The sequence below is a fragment of the Saccopteryx bilineata genome, chromosome 1, assembly GCF_036850765.1.
Source record: "Saccopteryx bilineata isolate mSacBil1 chromosome 1, mSacBil1_pri_phased_curated, whole genome shotgun sequence".
Taxonomy (NCBI): domain Eukaryota; kingdom Metazoa; phylum Chordata; class Mammalia; order Chiroptera; family Emballonuridae; genus Saccopteryx; species Saccopteryx bilineata.
This window is the reverse complement of record NC_089490.1, coordinates 37,270,089-37,289,099: the sequence shown is the minus strand read 5'-3', so window position 1 is coordinate 37,289,099 and position 19,011 is coordinate 37,270,089. Positions and strand designations below refer to the sequence as shown.

Genomic DNA, 19,011 nt, shown 5'->3' with positions numbered 1-19,011 from the left:
CCACTTAAGTGACTGACTCCAGTCAATCTCCAACATCTGTCAATATTACTGAGTATCTCAAAGTCCCTATTTATCTCCATCTCCAATGCTACTAACTCTAAAATATCATCTCCCACATGGACTAGTGTAAAGGACTCTATTTATTCTCCCTCCTTTCTCTATCGATTTCTACTGGAATATCCACACAAAGTCAGAGATAGCTTCTTAAAATTTCCAAGTAATTCCCCTACTAAAGGTGCTTCAGTAATTATCCACTGCTCTTATATGAAAAACTAAAATCTTTAAAGTCATATACAAAAGTATATTTTCAGAATTTTTTATCATGACTGCTAAAGTAATATTTTATACCACGACCCATTAGAGGGGTGTGTGTATTACATGCACATATACATTATGGATATGTAGGTGCACATATGTATGCATGTATTTTTTGCTATATAAAAATAACTGGAACCAAAATTTCACAAAATCATACTTACCCTTTTAAGTGCAAGCCACTGTGTGATATTAGTTTTTGCTTTTTATTGAAATGTTAATTACTAAACAGATTTTATTTCTACCATTAAGTCACAATCTAAAGTTTAAAGACCAATGACTATAAGATACTATAAAATCTAATTTCTAAATATCTCTTCAAACAAACCATGTGCTTCTCTCCTTCTTCTTGAATGCAATTCAAGCTCATGCCATTCCCAGTGTCTAGAATGGTCTTTTCCTCTCTTTGCGGGCATAGTTCTCAACCTTCATGTCTCAGCTTAAGTGTTAATTCCTCAGCCAAATTTCCCTTAACCTTGCAGCCTAAGCTAGATCTTTCTGCTACCTAAATTCATTTATTATATAACAACTGTACTTCTGTAACTCAAATCATCACCTGCCTGTTTTAACCATTAGACTACAGTTTCTCTTCAAGCCTGGATAACATCAGACTTTCTCCACTATATTCCACGTAGCAGCAAAGTACGTGGCAAGGCATAAGAACTCAATAAATATTAAATGAATGACTGAAGATAAGAATACTAGAGAAAAGGAAATATCTAAATTGTTTCATTTGCTATATATAATAACACAATATGAATATTATTTCATGGCTTCACTTTGTAAATGACAGTAGCATCATAATGCCCAGAATTTTTGAAGTCTATTCTAATTGTTAGTCATTTGACCCTGGTTTGTTAAGTTCAGATCTTACATAATACAACTGATTCTAGACAGTACACTATAGTATCAAATTACACATCAGCCCTGAAGAACTATCATAGAAAAAGGTGCTTCTCCTCAGGGAGTAAGTAAGTAGATGCTTCACCAGCAAAACAAACACTTAAATTCTAAACACAAACAAACCCATTTCCAAAGGAAAGTAACATTTTAGAAAGAAAAATGTCCATTTACCTATGCAAATTTTACAGTTAAGATCAAAGAGATGTTGTCTATGTTGACTAGTGGTATCTTTAGACATGGAGTCAATCTCTTCTTTTTGTTTTTCAGATCCTTTGATCTTTTCCAATGACTTATTACCTGTAGGTTCCTAACAAAAGTTAGAGTAAAAATTAGATTAGCAGAAAAAATTTGGCTTCAATTAGTAAAATCAACTTATATTTCATACTGGTATTTTTCTAAAATGAAATTTCAATTTATAAGTTCTCTTTTACTATTTCTTTTAAATTGTTTAGATATTGAGTTAAAATAGAACAAAGCTTAAACATTCCTCTTTCTTCAAGGTGTCTTAACAAAATTGTGCATTATTTCCTCACTGATATTTAAAAATAAGACGCTGCATCAGCTCTCAACCTACAGTCTGCCTAAGAAACACTTAAAGATTTCAAGGCCCGACCAGGCAGTGGTGCAGTGGATAGAGAGTCAACCTGGGACGCTGAGGACCCAGGTTCGAAGCCCCGAGATCTCTGGCTTGAGTGTGGGTTCGCCGACTTGAGCATGGGGTCACAGACATGACTCCATGGTCACTCACATGAGCCTCAAGTAGCTGGCTTAAGCAAGGGGTCACTGGCTCAGCTGGAGCGCCCCCCCCCCATCAAGGCACATATGAGAAAGCCAACAATGAACTAAGGTGCTACAACAAGTTGAGCCTTCTCATCTCTCTCCCCTTCCTGTCTGTCCCTGTGTTTCTCTCTCTCACAAAAAGAAAGAAAAGAAAAGAGAAGAAAAGAAAAAAGAAAAGAAAAGAAAAGAAAAGGAAGGGAGGGAGGAAAGGAGGGAGGAAGGGAGGAAGGGGAGGAGGAGAAGAAGGAGGAGGGGGGGGAGGAGGGGGAAGGGGGGGGGAGAATTTAAAGACCTACTAAGGAATTTGCTAAGTCAGAGACACCAAGAACATACATTTTAACAAGGGCTTAAGAGCAGCCCCATTATGTAGATTGTTTACACAATATATACTTTTAACATACCCAGAAAACCATTAAGCCAAAAAATTAGGTTACTTTAAGATACTTATATCTTTTAGGCCCCTGGCCAGTTGACTCAGTGGTAGAGCGTCGGCCTGGCGTGCAGGAGTCCCGGGTTCGATTCCCGGCCAGGGCACACAGGAGAAGCGCCCATTTGCTTCTCCACCCCTCCCCCTCTCCTTCCTCTCTGTCTTTCTCTTCCCCTCCTGCAGCCGAGGCTCCATTGGAGCAAAGATGGCCTGGGCCTGGGGATGACTCTGTGGCCTCTGCCTCAGGCACTAGAATGGCTCTGGATGCAACAGAGCGACACCCCAGATGGGCAGAGCATCACCCCCTGGTGGGCATGTCGGGTGGATCCCGGTAGGGCGCATGCAGGAGTCTGTCTGACTCCCGTTTCCAACTTCAGAAAAATACAACAACAACAAAAAAGATACTTGTATCTTTTAAAATTCTTCTACTTTAAGAAATTTAGGCCAATAAGCCTCTTCTGAATCTGCACAAATCGAGCACTATAAAACAAGACATTTTTATTATCTTTACCTGAATCTCCATGGCTGCTTCCTGTTCTTTCATTGGAGCTTCACTCTCAATTTCAATTTCACCTTTATGAGTTATTTTTGTGATTGGTCGTCTTTCCACTTCTCTCTGTTCTTTCTCAATCATCTCTATCGTCTAGCAGGAAATATTTTAAAGAAATACTTCACAATTAAAAATCTTTCCAAATATACAATCCTAAATAATGATCAGACATATTTAAAAGTAAAAACATCACAGATGATTTTTAAATTTTAGGTAGTCTCTCATACTGAGTACCTACATATGCCAGAGACAAGTTTTAAGTGCTGGGGTTATAAGAATCAGATCCCATGCCTCAGCTTGAAAATCTCACATATACCTTAACTAGAAGGCAACTGAAGTGCAATATACTTTGCAAAGCAATGAAACATAATATTTGAATTTAAAGCCTGCTTTCTGATTTAGTTATTTTAGCAGCTACCTCAGGGAAATAAAAACTTCCAGTTAGATTCCTAACTTGAAGTTGCTTAATATCCCCCCCAGAATAATATGAAGTTTATTCAAACACCAAAAATTTTCAGGTAATCCCCTATCAGTTGTCTCCTAACCAAGCATACTTTGTGACTGGTTTAATTTACAGTTGAACAAGCTCACCAATGAAACATAAAATTAAGTAAGTATAGAAAGAACTAGTAAAAGGTAGCTGAGAATGGAATAGATTAAACATGGTAAAGATGGGTCTGGTCATTTATGTTGCCTTTGTTAAGTACAAAGAAGAAATCAGGTACATGGCCTAAAGATAAAACAAGCTGGTCTTCAATGCAGATGACACTTGGAACCCAGTTTCCAAGAAAAGAAGCATGAGCACACTTGGGATATGGACAACAGGAAGAGGAGGAGATACTATTTTCAAAAGTAAAGAACAGGAGAAATTACACAGAGGAAAAGTGAAGAAGTATGTGAGTAAGTACAATATATCTAATCAAGGCCTCTGGCACTTCAAACTAGATTTGGCAGATCTACTTGGAGATTTAATACTTAAAATGCATGTAAGTATCATGGAAAAAAGAATCAGGTAAATCATGCAGAGTTAATATGAACTATAAGTAACCAGCAGTTTCTTAAGAATAAAGAACTAATATTCAGACATTACTGTAATAAAAATAATGAATGATGTGGCTATCTCTTTGTCCAACACCCTTAAGTCACACATACGCTTAAATCTTTAAAGGTAGGTATTTCAAGTTTACAATCTCCAACTGAAAACTCATGGTGCTGGTGACTGTCAGAACTTTTCAGTTCTAGCTCTGGCCGGCTGGCTCTGTGGAGAAAGCACTAACCTGGCACTCCAAAGATCCCAGGTTGGACCCCTGGGCACAGCATGCTGGAGAAGCTAGCAATGCGTACACAACTAACTGAAACTAAGTAAAACAACCAACTGATGTTTCTCTTTCTCTCCCTCCCTCTCTCCTTTCCTCGCTCACCCTCAAATCAATGAAAAAGATTCTTTTAAATGTTAAAATCAATAATTTTTTTTTAATTTTTTAAAGAAATTTTTAGTTTTAAAAATGTAATATAGTATACATATTTAATATATATATATATGACACTCCAATTAGTTCTGGGACAGCACTACTAAAATACACGTCTGTGACTATAAACATTCCGACATGACAATTCAAGGTCAGGTTTTATCAATGAATTTGTTGCAGAAAAAAACATTTTTGAGAGCTTTTGGCATCTGAATTAAGGGTTATAAACCTGCAAAATTTTCATTTTGACTTAATCTGGCTCTACAAATTACCGATACTCATAATACCTTCAAACTGGGCTTCTTAAGTGCAGATGTGGTTAAGATAAGATGCTCCTACTTTCTCCCATCCTTCTGATTTACAAGTTATATAACAAAACACCAAGTATTTCAGTAACCTGGTAACTTGAGAAAATGAAAAAAAAAACCCAGCAGAGAACAGGAAAAACAAAAGATAGAATTTAAGAATAAAGTGGAGGGTGGTAAGTAACTAGAAGGCTGAAAAAATATATAGGCTTTAATACAGTGAAACACATATTCAAAAATAATCTTACATGTCTCTTTTCTCTTCGTCTCCAAGCAGCTAACTCTTTAGAAGCTAGTTCTTCTGGACTCATTCTTATAAGATGGTCAGGGGTTACTTCTCCTTTCAGTACTTTTTTAAATAATATCTGGAAGTATTTAAAAATGGGAAGGGGAGAAAAACATTTTCAAAAGAAAGCAAAGTTGCTATACAGAAACATAAAAAATAAAAATGCAATTTTGAAACCTGATTTACAAATGTTTTATGATTTAAACATTGCCTACTACAAGGAGAATAAATGAGAGCCATGTAGCCTAGGAACTTGTCATCCAAGACAGCAAAACACACATTTCATATAAAAATCAATACATGACGGGGAAGCATGTACACTGAAATCATTACAACATCTACCCCCAAACTGTATTAAGTCTTTCCCAAAACCCACTGGGAAAACAGATAGGTATCACATAAAATAATTTTACAAAATGTGATTTTCTTTCATGTTTTTAAGATTTCACATATTTAAATCTTAACAGGCTTGGAAGGAACTCCAGAGCAAAGAAACAACTGCAGGAAAGAAACCTAAAGGAAATATTTAAGAAAAGCTTCCAGAGTATATAATTCAAGAAGTAACTGATCCTCTGGACCAGAATGGCAGATTGTACACTGTCATATCCTCTAAAATAGCTGTTAGGATACTTCACGAAATATTTAAATCACATACTACAGCAAATATCATCATACAAATTGACAAATTGCTATCACTTATGTAAAAATCTTATAAAACAAATAAATATGAAGGACTTTGCATCTATACACGTGCAGCTTTTAGATTCCCTCTAAGTCACAACAAGAAATCCCAGGAAAGATGAAGTGTTCAATTAATGTTGACTCCACTACTAAGAGATTTAGAACTAAAGTCATATTTAATTTAATAAAAATGTCTTAAAATAGTTTATCTAAATGATACTTATTTTACGGAATATAGCTATTTTCAGATTTGTCACAATGATTAATATAGTATCATTTTTAGCTTAACAGTTTTTGAAGAATACATGATTTTTTAACAAATTGAAATAAACAAGGAATATAAAGGAAAGAAACTTCACATGTCAGGTTAAGACAGATTTAGTATTTTATATTTTAATAGACTCATTCTACAACACTAATCACCACTAAGCAGAGCTCAATTCAGTAACAAAAGACTATGAAAATTACCTAACTCCAAGTTATAAATTATAGATCTACGGTATTATAAGCTTAAATTCCTATGTATTCAGGAAAGTTGCAAGTGTAATCATCTATGAACATGAACAAAACACACTTACATTGTTTTTAGGATCTTTCAGATTGAACATCAAACTTCTATATTTGTTCTTATATTTGGCATCTGTGTCCCGAAAAAAAGAGAAAAGCTCTTTTTCAATTTTTGTAGCAACTTTTGCTGCCTTTTCCTCTGGTACCTTCAAATTTGAGTCTGTAAGTCTTAAAATTAGAATAATTCAATTATTTTTCAAATACATGAAGCATATATTATCAATCTTCTATAATAATACTATGTGTTACCTTTTCATGAGAATGTCCTTGAGAGAATGTCTGACACTTTGTCTGATCTGATCTGCAGAAGGCTTGGCAGTAGGAGCGGCAGGAGGATGCACATTAGGCACTCCTTTGTCAATTTTCTTCTTTTTAATTTCTTGCTTCTCATGAGCACCTAATTTAACAGCAAAACAATACACTGCTAAAAAACATTTCTTTTTAATACATAAATTCATAAAAACTGATTAATAATCACTATTATTTATAAATACTCCATACTGAAGTAGTCTTGATATACTTTATATATGGTAACTGATATATTAACTAGACTTACTGTGATCACTTCGTAATATATAGAAATATCAAACCATTACGTTGTACACTTAAAACTAATATAATGCTATGTCAGTTATACCTCAATTAGAAAAAGAGAAATTCTAATTTAAATATTTTAATTAGGAATTAAGCAACTTAAATGTGGCCCTAAAGCTAAACAACTGTATATCCTTTAGCCTTTTTTCTGTTTTAGATAATAGTTTTTAGAGCTACTTAATTTTTAAAAACTACTTAGAAAATTTGGCCTGAACTTATTAAGTGAGCAAATAATGTAATGATCTTACTACTACCACAAAATTGATGACTCCTCTGTTTTTATTTTTTTATTTTATTTTTTTTTATTGATTGATTTTTAGAGGGCGGGTAGAGAGAGAGAGGGAGAGAGAAAGGGGAGGAGCAGGAAGCATCAACTCCCATATGTGCCTTGACCAGGCAAGCCCAAGGTTTCGAACCGGCAACCTCAGCATTCCAGGTCGACACTTTATCCCACTGTGCCACCACAGGTCAGGGACTCCTCTGTTTTTAAAATAATTGTGCTTGACTGATATTGGTCATTTGAGTATTAAACTTTTCAAATGTATTTTTATTCCATTATTACTAATTCATGTGCATTTCCAAAAACTTAATGTCCACTACTCTGACCTCCTATCCTACCAGCTTATTTATTCTAGAATCTCTTCAGTTAAGTCTATCATCTTTACCATTCGTGCCCTCACTTTCCCACATAGCCAACTTTGATTAGCTAGCCCAACACTATTACCACTCCCTTGCATACTTAATACCTTCATTCTCTCTCTTTTAAACATCTGCACTGGCAGAGTCACAACACAGGTGAAAGCCAACTTCTATCCTTCACTCAAATAGTCTACAAACAGCTGAAGGTGCTGGAGAAAAACAAGCACGGGGACAGACAGTCTCACTTTACATTTATAGACCACAAGTCTCAAGTACATAACTCAATCTGCTGCTCTAATCCTATTAAGATTTCCTAGAAAAATTAGCTCTCCCACTTCCCAAAACATCTATTTTACAATTTTCTCATTTCTTCTCAAACCAACAATACCGTACCTCCCTCCCCAACTTCAACCACATTTTATTTTATCACTTCATATTTTCACTGAGAAAATAGAAAAATGTCAGCTATCACATCTTCCCATCATTAAATTAACCTGCGTGTCTTCCCTACTACCTAGAATCTTCCTTTTTGATTACCTCACCCAGGGATTGGGAACCTTTTTGGCTGAGAGAGCCATGAACACCACATATTTTAAAATGTAATTCCATGAGAGCCATTCAATGACCCGTGTACATTATGCATTATCCAATAAAAATTTAGTGTTGTCCCGGAGGACAGATGTGATTGACTCCAGCCACCCACAACCATGAACATGAGCGGTAGGAAATGAATGGATTGTAATACATTAGAATGTTTTATGTTTTTAACGTTATTATTTTTTTATTAAAGATTTGTCTGTGAGCCAGATGCAGCCATCAAAAAAGACACATCTGGCTCGCAAGCCATAGGTTCCCGACCCCTGACCTAACCCTTCCTTCTATGTGGGTCCCACACCGTTTAATTAATTTTTGAGTGTCATCTATTCATATACAGGAATTTCTCCTATATCACCAAATTCTCTCTACTGGATCATTCCCATTAATTTTTCAAACATGCTGGATCTCCTAAGAAAAAACTTCCTAGATCCCACATCCACCTCTAGCTACCACACCATTTCTGTTCCCTTTAACAGCAAAATCCCTTGGAAGAGTTATCTGGATCTTCAGTTCCTCACTTTCCATTCTTCCATAAGCCACTACAATTGGCTTTTGTTCCCATTGCTCTACCAGAATCATCCTAATCAAGGTCATCAACAATCTTTATTTCACTAAACCACTTATTTAACAATCTGTGCCCATCTTATTAGATGTCCAGACCAGACAGCAGTTGCCACTGTTGACCATCTCCTCCTTTATAAAACTTCATCTGGCTTCCAGGCCACCATGGTTTCTTACTTATCTCATCTCACTCAAGCATCTATCTCTTCTACTCAACTTCTAAATGCTGATGCGCCCAATGCCTCTGTTTTCTGCATCTTCATTACTGAATTCTATCTGTGCCTGTTTAAGTTCATGACATTAAATTACTAGGCACTGATAAATCCCAAATATATATACCATCACGCAGTCTTCTCTAAGCTCCAGCTCATATCAAAGGTTTATTCAAACATCTGTACCTGGATGCCTAATAGGCATCTCAAGTTAAAATGCCCAAAACATAAGTTTTCAATATTCCTCCCTAAATCTTCTTGTCTTTCTCATGTAAGTAAATAGTACAATATTTGCCTAATCATCTACAAGACTCTCTTTCCTTCACCTACTTATATCTAACCCATCTGCAAGTTCTGCCAACTCTATCATTAAATATATATCAGAATCTAACCACTTCTCATTACCTCCATTTTATCTCTGTTCCAGGCTACCATCATTCCTTTCCCTTGGATTCTGCTATAGACTCCTAAAGGATCTATCCTCCTTCTCTCCTATTTGCCTCTGACAGCCCAGTTGCCCCAGAATAACCATAGTGATCCTTCGTGCCCTTGTACTAAAGCCTGTAAAGTCTTCCCATAATATTCAGAATAACATATAAATTTTCTGAATTCATCTTCTACCACCATTCGAGCCTTCATCTATTCACTCTATAGCAGCTTTCCTGCTCCTCAAATATCAAGCTTGTTCCTACCTCAGACTTCAGACTGGCTAAGCCACCCACCTAGTTTCTTCTTCCAAACAACTTCACATCCCTCCAGATCCCTCCTCACAAGTTACCTCCTCCATTTTAAAACAAACTCCCGCCACTCTCCTCAGCTGGGATGCTCTATCCCATTACTCTACTTTCCCTTCATATTGTCTAAATTCTGTAAAATACAATACTGTTTTCTCATTTGTCTACTTATTGTTTGTTTTCTCCCACTGATAGTCAAGTGCCATAAGGGCACAAACTTTATCTCACTTAGTTCATCAGTACTTTTCTAGAATTTACAGTAATGGTTTTTAGTTTCAAATAAGATTAATCACCAAAACTATTTTTATTGACATTAAAATGTTAAAAATTTTAGGCCCTGGCCGGATTGCTCAATTGGTTAAGAGTGTTGTCCCAGTAGGCCAAGACTTGTGCGTTCAATCTCAGGTCAGGGCACACAACACAAGAATCAACCAATGAATTCATAAATAAGTCAAACAGCCTGACCAGGTGGTGGCACAGCAGATAGAGTGTTGGACCTGGATGCAGAGGACCCAGGTTCGAGACCCGAAAGTAGCCAGCTTGAGCGCAGGCTCATCTGGTTTGAGCAGAGCTCACAAGCTTGGACCCAGGGTCTCTGGCTGGGTTACTTGGTCTGCTATAGCCCCCAGGTCAAGGCACATATGAGAAAGCAATCAATGAACAACTAAGGTATCGCAAAGAAAAACTAATGGTTGATGCTTCTCATCTCTCTCCATTCCTGTCTGTCCCTATCTATCCTTCTCTCTGACTCTCTCTCTCTGTCTCTGTAAAAAATTACAACAAAAAAACCCATAAATAAGTCAAATAATAAATTGATGTTTCCCTCTTTCTCTCTCTCTCTCAAATCAATTAAATATTTTCTTTCTTTTTTTTTTTTTTTTTTTGTATTTTTCTGAACCTGGAAACAGGGAGAGACAGTCAGACAGACTCCCGCATGCGCCCGACCGGGATCCACCCGGCACGCCCACCAGGGGGCCACGCTCTGCCCACCAGGGGGCGATGCTCTGCCCCTCCGGGGCGTTGCTCTGCCGAGACCAGAGCCACTCTAGCGCCTGGGGCAGAGGCCAAGGAGCCATCCCCAGCATCCGGGCCATCTTTGCTCCAATGGAGCCTTGGCTGCGGGAGGGGAAGAGAGAGACAGAGAGGAAAGAAGGGGGGGGGGGGGGTAGAGAAGCAAATGGGCGCTTCTCCTATGTGCCCTGGCCGGGAATCGAACCCAGGTCCCCCGCACGCCAGGCCGACGCTCTACCGCTGAGCCAACCAGCCAGGGCCTCAATTAAATATTTTCAATTTTAAAATTTCCCACCCTGTCCAGTTCGCTCAATGGTAAAGCATCAGCCCAGAGTGTGTGGAAGACCCAAGTTTGATTCCCTGTCAGGGCACACAGGAGAAGCGACCATCTGCTTCTCCATTCCTCCTTGCCCATCTCTCTCTCTTCACCTCACACAGCCATGGCTCAAATGGTTTCAACAGAGTTGGCCCCAGGCACTGAGGACGGCTCCATGGGCCTTGCCTCAGGTACTAAAATAGCTCAGTTGGTAAGCAACAGAGCAGCAACCCAGATGGGCAGAGCATCGCCCAGTAGGGAGTTTGCCAGTTGGATCCCGGTCAGGGCACATGCAGGAGTCTGTCTCTGCTTCCCTGCCTCTCAGTTAATACTAAAAAGAAAAAGAAAAAAATTCCCTAAATACAGAAATTGATAGTATATAAAATAAAATATAAATACATTAGTATACAATAATTTCTATTAATCTTACTACCTGGTTTTGAAGGTTTTTCTCCTGTGCAAGTAACAGCTGTAGAATCTTTTGGTACTTTTTCACTTTTTTCTTCTGAAGATCTCCGAGGTAAAACTGGTTGTCCCATCTTTCGAAGAGGAGCTAGCTGCCATTTTTTCATTTCACTATCTCTACAGTCCGATGAGGCTTTGCCTTCACCAGAATCCTGAAAGAAACAGTATTACTGTTAGAATTAAAACTACTAAACTATTGCCTGACCTGTGGTGGCGCAGTGAATAAAACACCGACCTGGAGATGCTGAGGTTGCCGGTTTGAAACCCTGGGCTTGCCTGGTCAGAGCATATATGGGAGTTGATGCTTCCTGCTCCTCCCCCCCTTCTTTCTCTCCTCTCTCTCTCTCCCCCTCTCTCTCCTTTCTAAAATGAATAAATAAAAAAATTTAAAAAAAAAAACTACTAAACTATTTTTATTTTTTTAAGTGAGAGGGGAAGAGATAGTGAGATAGACTCCCACATGTGCCCCAACTGGGATCCACCTGGCAACCTCTGTGTTTGGGGCTAATGCTCAAATCAATTGAGCTACCTGAGTGCCTGGGGCCACGCTTGAACCAATCTAGCCACTGGCCCTGGGAGGGAAAGAGGGAGAGAAGCAGAGTGGGAGAAAAGGGTTGAAAGAGAAAGGGAAGGGGGAAAAGCAGACGGTTGCTTCTCTTTTGTGCCTTGGCCGGGGATCAAACCTGGGATGTCCGCACACCAGGCCAATGCTCTTCCTACTGAGCAAGCCGGCCGGGGCCTACACTATTTTTAAATAAAAAGCAAGTCTAAAGAGATGTAGATGAAAAAACTAAACCTAATTAATATTATAACCTATTATAATATCAAACATACTCCATTCTTTAGTCCAGTAACTGTTTAAAAAAAATACTTTTAAATGTGCAAAAAAATAACTCAATTATCAGCAAAAAGGAGAGAATCACCATTTCATTCAAAATTTGATAAGCTTCTATGTCCTACAGGACACATAATAGCCTATTTAGTTCTTCTACATAAAGGAGAACTAAAAAATAGAGATCACATTCCAAATGATATTGGAAAGAAAATTAGATGAGAGGGTTTCTTATTTGGCTGGTATCTATCTATATTTTCACTATTTTTTTAAACAAAGGAAGTTCTATTCTCCTATAATACGTGTATCAGTTACATTCTCACTATACCAATGGCAATTTTAACCCCCATAAGGTAGAACAAACCATCAGGATACCTGCTTTGTAAATGTATGTGCTATCCAAGTGATGATTACTGCTTCCTTCGATTAACTTTTTTTTTTTTTTTTTTACAGAGACAGAGAGTCAGAGAGAGGGATAGACAGGGACAGACAGACAGGAACGGAGAGAGATGAGAAGCATCAATCATCAGTTTTTTGTTGCAACACTTTAGTTGTTCATTGATTGTTCTCTCACATGTGCCTTGACCGCAGGCCTTCAGCAGACCGAGGAACCCCTTGCTTGAGCCAGCAACCTTGGGTCCAAGCTGGTGAGCTTTTGCTCAAACCAGATGAGCCCACGCTCAAGCTGGTGACCTCGGGGTCTCGAACCTGGGTCTTCCCCATCCCAGTTTGACGCTCTATCCACTGTGCCACCGCCTGGTCAGGCCCTTTGATGAACTTGTAGTGAAACTGGCATTCTGAGACCCTTGGGAAAAATTAATCACATCACAGTAGTATTTTAAAGACAAAGAACACTATGTACAAACATAAAATCACAAGTTTTAAGACAAAGTACATAGAAAAACTGATTTTCTCTGGACTAGAAAGTTTTTTTGGGTTTTTTTACTTAAATTTATCTTTTACTTCTCCAATTACATTTACTTGAGAGCAGGAACATATTTCAATCAGTGCTATATACCCAAGTCTGGTACCAGGCTTGGCATACAGTAGAAACTCAATAAATGGCTCAATGTAAAGTCTTGGGATAACAAGTGATATTTAAAAGGCAGATTTCATAAACGAAAATCAGACAAGTCTAAATAAGATTCAAAAGTTCATCAAAGGGCCTGACCAGGCGGTGGCGCAGTAGATAGAGTGTCAAACTGGGATGGGGAAGACCCAGGTTCGAGACCCCGAGGTGGCCAGCTTGAGCGCGGGCTCATCTGGTTTGAGCAAGGCTCACCAGCTTGGACCCAAGATCGCTGGCAGCAAGGAGTTACTTGGTCTGCTGAAGGCCTGCGGTCAAGGCACATATGAGAAAACAATCAATGACAACTAAAGTGTCGTAATAAAAAACTGATGATTGATGCTTCTCATCTCTCTCCATTCCTGTCTGTCCCTATCTATCCCTCTCTCTGACTCTGTCTCTGTAAAAAAAAAAAGGTTCATCAAAGGAAGCAGTAATCACTTGGATAGCAAATGCATTTACAAAACAGATTAAATTCAGTTCTTTTTCTGGCTATGGAGTTTCTCAAAACATTTACAATGTTGTTGTTTTTTTAGATTTTTTATTTATTCATTTTTAGAGAGGAGAAAGAGAGAGAGAAGGGGGAAGAGATGGAAGCATCAACTCTCATATGTATCTTGACAGGGCAAGTCCAGGGTTTTGAACCAGCGACCTCAGCGTTCCAGGTTAATGCTTTATCTACTGCACCAAAACAGGTCAGGCCCCAATGTTAATGTTTTTTAATGTCTTTTTTATATTTATTTATTTATTTATTTATTTATTTATTTCCCCCCAAAGTTAGAAGCAGGGAGGCAGACTCCCGCATGCGCCCAACCAGGATCCACCCAGCACGCCCACCAGGGGGCGATGCTCTGTCCATCTGGGGTGTTGCTCGGTAGCAGCAGCAGACATTCTAGCACCTGAGGCGGAGGCCATGGAGCCGTCCTCAGCGCCCAGGCCAACTTTGCTCCAATGGAGCCTTGGCTGCAGGAGGGGAAGAGAGAGAGAGAGAGAGAGAGAGAGAGAGAGAAAGAGGGGGAAGGGTGGAGAAGCAGATGGGCACTTCTCCTGCATGCCCTGACTGGGAATCAAACCAGGGATTTCCACACGCCAGGCCAACGCTCTACTGCTGAGCCATCCAGCCAGGGTCTTTAATGCCTTTTTAGACAAGACATAGACAACCCAACTAAATGACAAAACAAGTTGTATTTCTAAATGGCCAAGAAAATTGTACCCAAGAAGTGGTGATTAACAGTTAATGATAAATAGAAGTGTTTCAAAGGTATGGAAAACAGAACATCACAAGGATTTGGCAAACTGAAACAATCCAGATCTGTCATGGAAGGTGTATCTGAAAGAACTGAACTTGTAAATTACAGCTATTTTGGAGAAAACATGCTTATGCTCTTACATCTGAATTAGACTAAGGTTCCAACTTACTTTGGATTATTACATTACACATAACTACCCATATACATTAGTTTAAGGTTTAGTCCATTTTTATGGACTGAGAAGTTTTTTATTTTATTTTATTTTATTACAGAGACAGAGAGTCAGAGAGAGGGACAGACAGGAACGGAGAGATGAGAAGCATCAACATTAGTTTTTCGTTGCGCATTGCGACACCTTAGTTGTTCATTGATTGCTCTCTCATAAGTGCCTTGACCATGGGCCTTCAGCAGACCGAGTAACCCCCTGCTTGAGCCAGTGACCTTGGGTCTAAGCTGGTGAATTTTTGCTCAAACCAGAGTAACCCACACTCAAGCTGGTGACCTCGGGTTTCGAACCTGGGTCCTTCTGCATCCCAGTCTGACGCTCTATCCACTGCGCCACCGCCTGGTCAGGCATGGACTGAGAAGCTTTTTAAAGAAATTTTAGGGGCCCTGGCCGGTTGGCTCAGCGGTAGAGCGTCGGCCTAGCGTGCGGAGGACCCGGGTTCGATTCCCGGCCAGGGCACATAGGAGAAGCGCCCATTTGCTTCTCCACCCCTCCGCCGCACCTTCCTCTCTGTCTCTCTCTTCCCCTCCCGCAGCCAGGGCTCCATTGGAGCAAAGATGGCCCGGGTGCTGGGGATGGCTCTGTGGCCTCTGCCCCAGGCGCTAGAGTGGCTCTGGTCGCAACATGGCGACGCCCAGGATGGGCAGAGCATCGCCCCCTGGTGGGCAGAGCGTCGCCCCTGGTGGGCATGCCGGGTGGATCCCGGTCGGGCGCATGCGGGAGTCTGTCTGACTGTCTCTCCCTGTTTCTAGTTTCAGAAAAATGCAAAAAAAAAAAAAAAAAAAAAAAAATTAAAAAAAAAAAAAAGAAATTTTATAAGTACAATTTACATTTAACAGCACAAGATCACATACACACGTCCTACCACTGAAAATCCAAGTACGAAACTAGAGACTAGAAATGGCAAAAAACAAAACAAAATGGTATGAAATAAGATCTGTATATTCTTAAGATATCAATTATCTGGTTTTACCAAAATTGACAAAATATCTTAAATAAAAATCCATCCATTTTTCGCCCTGGCCGGTTGGCTCAGCGGTAGAGCGTCGGCCTGGCGTGCGGGGGACTCGATTCCCGGCCAGGGCACATAGGAGAAGCGCCCATTTGCTTCTCCACCCCCCCCCCCCTTCCTCTCTGTCTCTCTCTTCCCCTCCCGCAGCCAAGGCTCCATTGGAGCAAAGATGGCCTGGGCGCTGGGGATGGCTCCTTGGCCTCTGCCCCAGGCGCTAGAGTGGCTCTGGTTGCGGCACAGCAACGCCCCGGAGGGACAGAGCATCGCCCCCTGGTGGGCAGAGCTTCTCGCCCAGGGGCGTTCTGGGTGGATCCCGGTCGGGCGAATGCGGGAGTCTGTCTGTCTCTCCCCGTTTCCAGCTTCAGAAAAATACAAAAAAAAAAAAAAAATCCATCCATTTTTATAGAAAAATCAATTTAAAAATGTAAAATAGAATACAATCTAAGAAAAATTTTCTAATTTTGATGGTTTATATACAAATCTCTTAAATAACAAAGGAATGTATTTGTGAGGGCTTACCCGTTTTAAAATTTTGACCTTGTGCTTCACTGTATCATCTGCATGTTTGGTTTTGTCATTTGTTGAAGTGTGCTTTGACAATCCAAGCTTTTCATATTCCATTGTTTTATCTTCACTATGAGCTTCAACTTTAGCTTGGTTTTCTAAAATATCTGGATCTGTGACTTCAGTTTTTTTATCTTCCTCAGCACAACATTTCACACACACATATTCTTTGTCTTCTTCTCCCATTTGTTGTGCTTGAGAAAGACTTAACCCAACACAATCGCCATGAAACCAGTCATCACATCTTCCACAGCCAACCATAAACCTGGAAGGAAAAAAACAACAACTTTAATACATTTTTCTAAAAGTCAATGTAAAAAGTGTAAATTATTGACTTTGATATTTGCATGTTTCCCATCTTTATCCATTTGATCAGTTCAACATGGAGTAAGTTTTCAAAAAGAATTATCAATGAGAGAATGAAACTTTTAATAAGTCAACTATTTCCTCTCTGGAATAAGAAAATACCAAAAAATAAAAACTCATGAGGATAAAAATAAAGGGCAACTGACCTTGTCAGTATATAGACTTAATAAAGTACAGAATAACAGTATTTCTCCACTGAGAAGGGTGTTTAAGAGCTGTGATATTTTAATCACAATTCATCGGTTACAATTACATTTACCAGACCTGAAATCATACATAAAATTGGAGAATCATTTCTCTAACAAATAATTTTAAATAAAAAAGATAAAAATGCAACTCATAAACTAACATAATGGAGTCTCCCAAATTGTTTCTTAGTAATCATCATAAATATGTAACTATTCTGGGAGCTCAAAATACTCTGGTTCAGGGTGTGGCACTGATTCAGTTAAAAGTGTGGACTTCCTTACTACAAACCAGGTGCTTTTGCTAATAAACCTTTTCTAAAATAAATACCGTATCTTAACATGAAAATATTAATATTCAGGCTTTTTAAAAATTTCTGAATAATGTCCCTATAAATGTTTTCCCTTTATTACATTTTATCTATGAAATTAGTTCACTGAACAATGAAAATGTCCCGGGACATGAGATTCATAACTTTAAAATGGCAAATCAGATCTATATACAGTAATCTGAGGGAGAAATTATCTTTTTTACATACTTAACCACCCACTGTTAGGTAAACTACAAAGCTCATTTAACGTTTACCATTTCCCTTTCTTTTTCAGGTAACTCATGCTATGCTTGGAAAGTGAAGACAGAGGGTTCAGGTATATCCTTTAATGATTTAAAGATTTGGGGCATATTTTGTTGGTAAAAATAATGGCTCCACCATGCACCAAAACTTTTAAAAATATATCATCCAACAGGAACATGTTAAAGGTAATACATAGTAATATATGGTCAATTCTCCCTAAAGAAATCAAAGGTCCTGTTTTAATAGTAGAATTATAAAAATCCTAAGAACTTCAATCTTAATAGGATACTTTGAAAAAAAGTCATGCCAAATACTCATTCCTCAATAGCAGCCCTCTTCTTCCTTGTGTGCCTTTCTATTGTGTACCAAGCTACTGCTGTGCCTTAAGGAAACTAGACTTCCAACTGTAACTCGCCCTTCTTTACCCTAACTGGTAATGTCTATGGTGGCTTTACCAGCTGAGTGATCATTTCCCCAATGATTCATTTGGTTTAGAGAGGGAAAAAGTGTAAAACTTCAACCTTCATGTAAAAACAAAGTGTTTTGGATCCATAATGCTAATATCTAAGCATTTAAACAATGTGGTTATTAGTGTGCAAAATACAAACTACCACATTGGAGATTTTAGATTGGTCCATGTTTCAATGAAACAGATCTTGCAGCCAACAGAAAAAGTTTGAGAAAATAGCTTTAAAGTTCTATTTTACATTGCAATAGCCTAAGAATTGCTAGTTCTTGAAAGCAATGTCTGAAACACTAAAGCTAATACTAATTTCTTACTTCTATTATCAGAGCTCTTCTATTATCAGCACTCTCCAAGGCGTTAATATTTTCAATAAAACACTATTTAAAAACCTATACATTATAATCATGGTTATGCTTTTGCCCCAATCCAAGTATCAATTTATAAGCACATATTAAGAAATTTCAAACTTATACTTAAAAAGGAAATAGTTTTTAAATCATAAAATTGTTTCACCATGGGCCTCACTACAAGTTTCTTTTGGAAATGTCTCCTCAAATATGAGACTGAAAAGCAAAGATCTAGTGTCATCTATAGACGATATCTTTAGATTTTATGTAAAAATTAATGCAGTGAAATAAAATTGAGTAGTCAAAAATTTAACTTTGATAGAAATAACTTCCACATATCCTAGGACATAATTAACTTGAAAGTAAAACTGAATACCTGACCGTGTAAGTACGAATCAGTTACATTTAAAACTTAGGACTGTATTTTTTAAAAAGATGGCCAATCACAGAGATGATATATTTTCTTCCCTTTTCATATTATTTCTCATGGGGAGAGGAGAGCCTGGATCACACAGCTAACAGGATTACTCTCCCATTTTGTGACATCCTTGAATTTCTAATTACCAATGGGCAAAAGTCACTTAAAAGACTACAACCTGGATATGAACTCTTTCACTAAGGAAAGTGTACATATATATGTAGAGTTTAGCTCTGGATTAAGTGGACTAAATCAGCATAAATCAGCTAAATGGAAGAGTTTGGAAATATTT

At 38.5% G+C, this 19,011-nt stretch overlaps 1 protein-coding gene across 11 annotated transcripts in view; it reads right to left on the bottom strand.

Moving 5' to 3' along the window:
* The window catches only part of PHF3 (PHD finger protein 3), a 92,974-nt gene that overhangs the window by 10,581 nt on the left and 63,382 nt on the right, over window positions 1–19,011 (bottom strand). For all 11 annotated transcript variants that reach the window (XM_066253086.1, XM_066253107.1, XM_066253121.1 and 8 more), the window contains 7 exons: window positions 16,318–16,627; window positions 11,381–11,564; window positions 6,533–6,680; window positions 6,295–6,451; window positions 4,998–5,114; window positions 2,937–3,068; window positions 1,390–1,525 (listed from right to left, as the gene is read on the bottom strand). In XM_066253086.1, coding sequence (XP_066109183.1) covers window positions 1,390–1,525; window positions 2,937–3,068; window positions 4,998–5,114; window positions 6,295–6,451; window positions 6,533–6,680; window positions 11,381–11,564; window positions 16,318–16,627 — 1,184 coding nt within the window. The remainder of the gene's footprint in view (window positions 1–1,389; window positions 1,526–2,936; window positions 3,069–4,997; window positions 5,115–6,294; window positions 6,452–6,532; window positions 6,681–11,380; window positions 11,565–16,317; window positions 16,628–19,011) is intronic.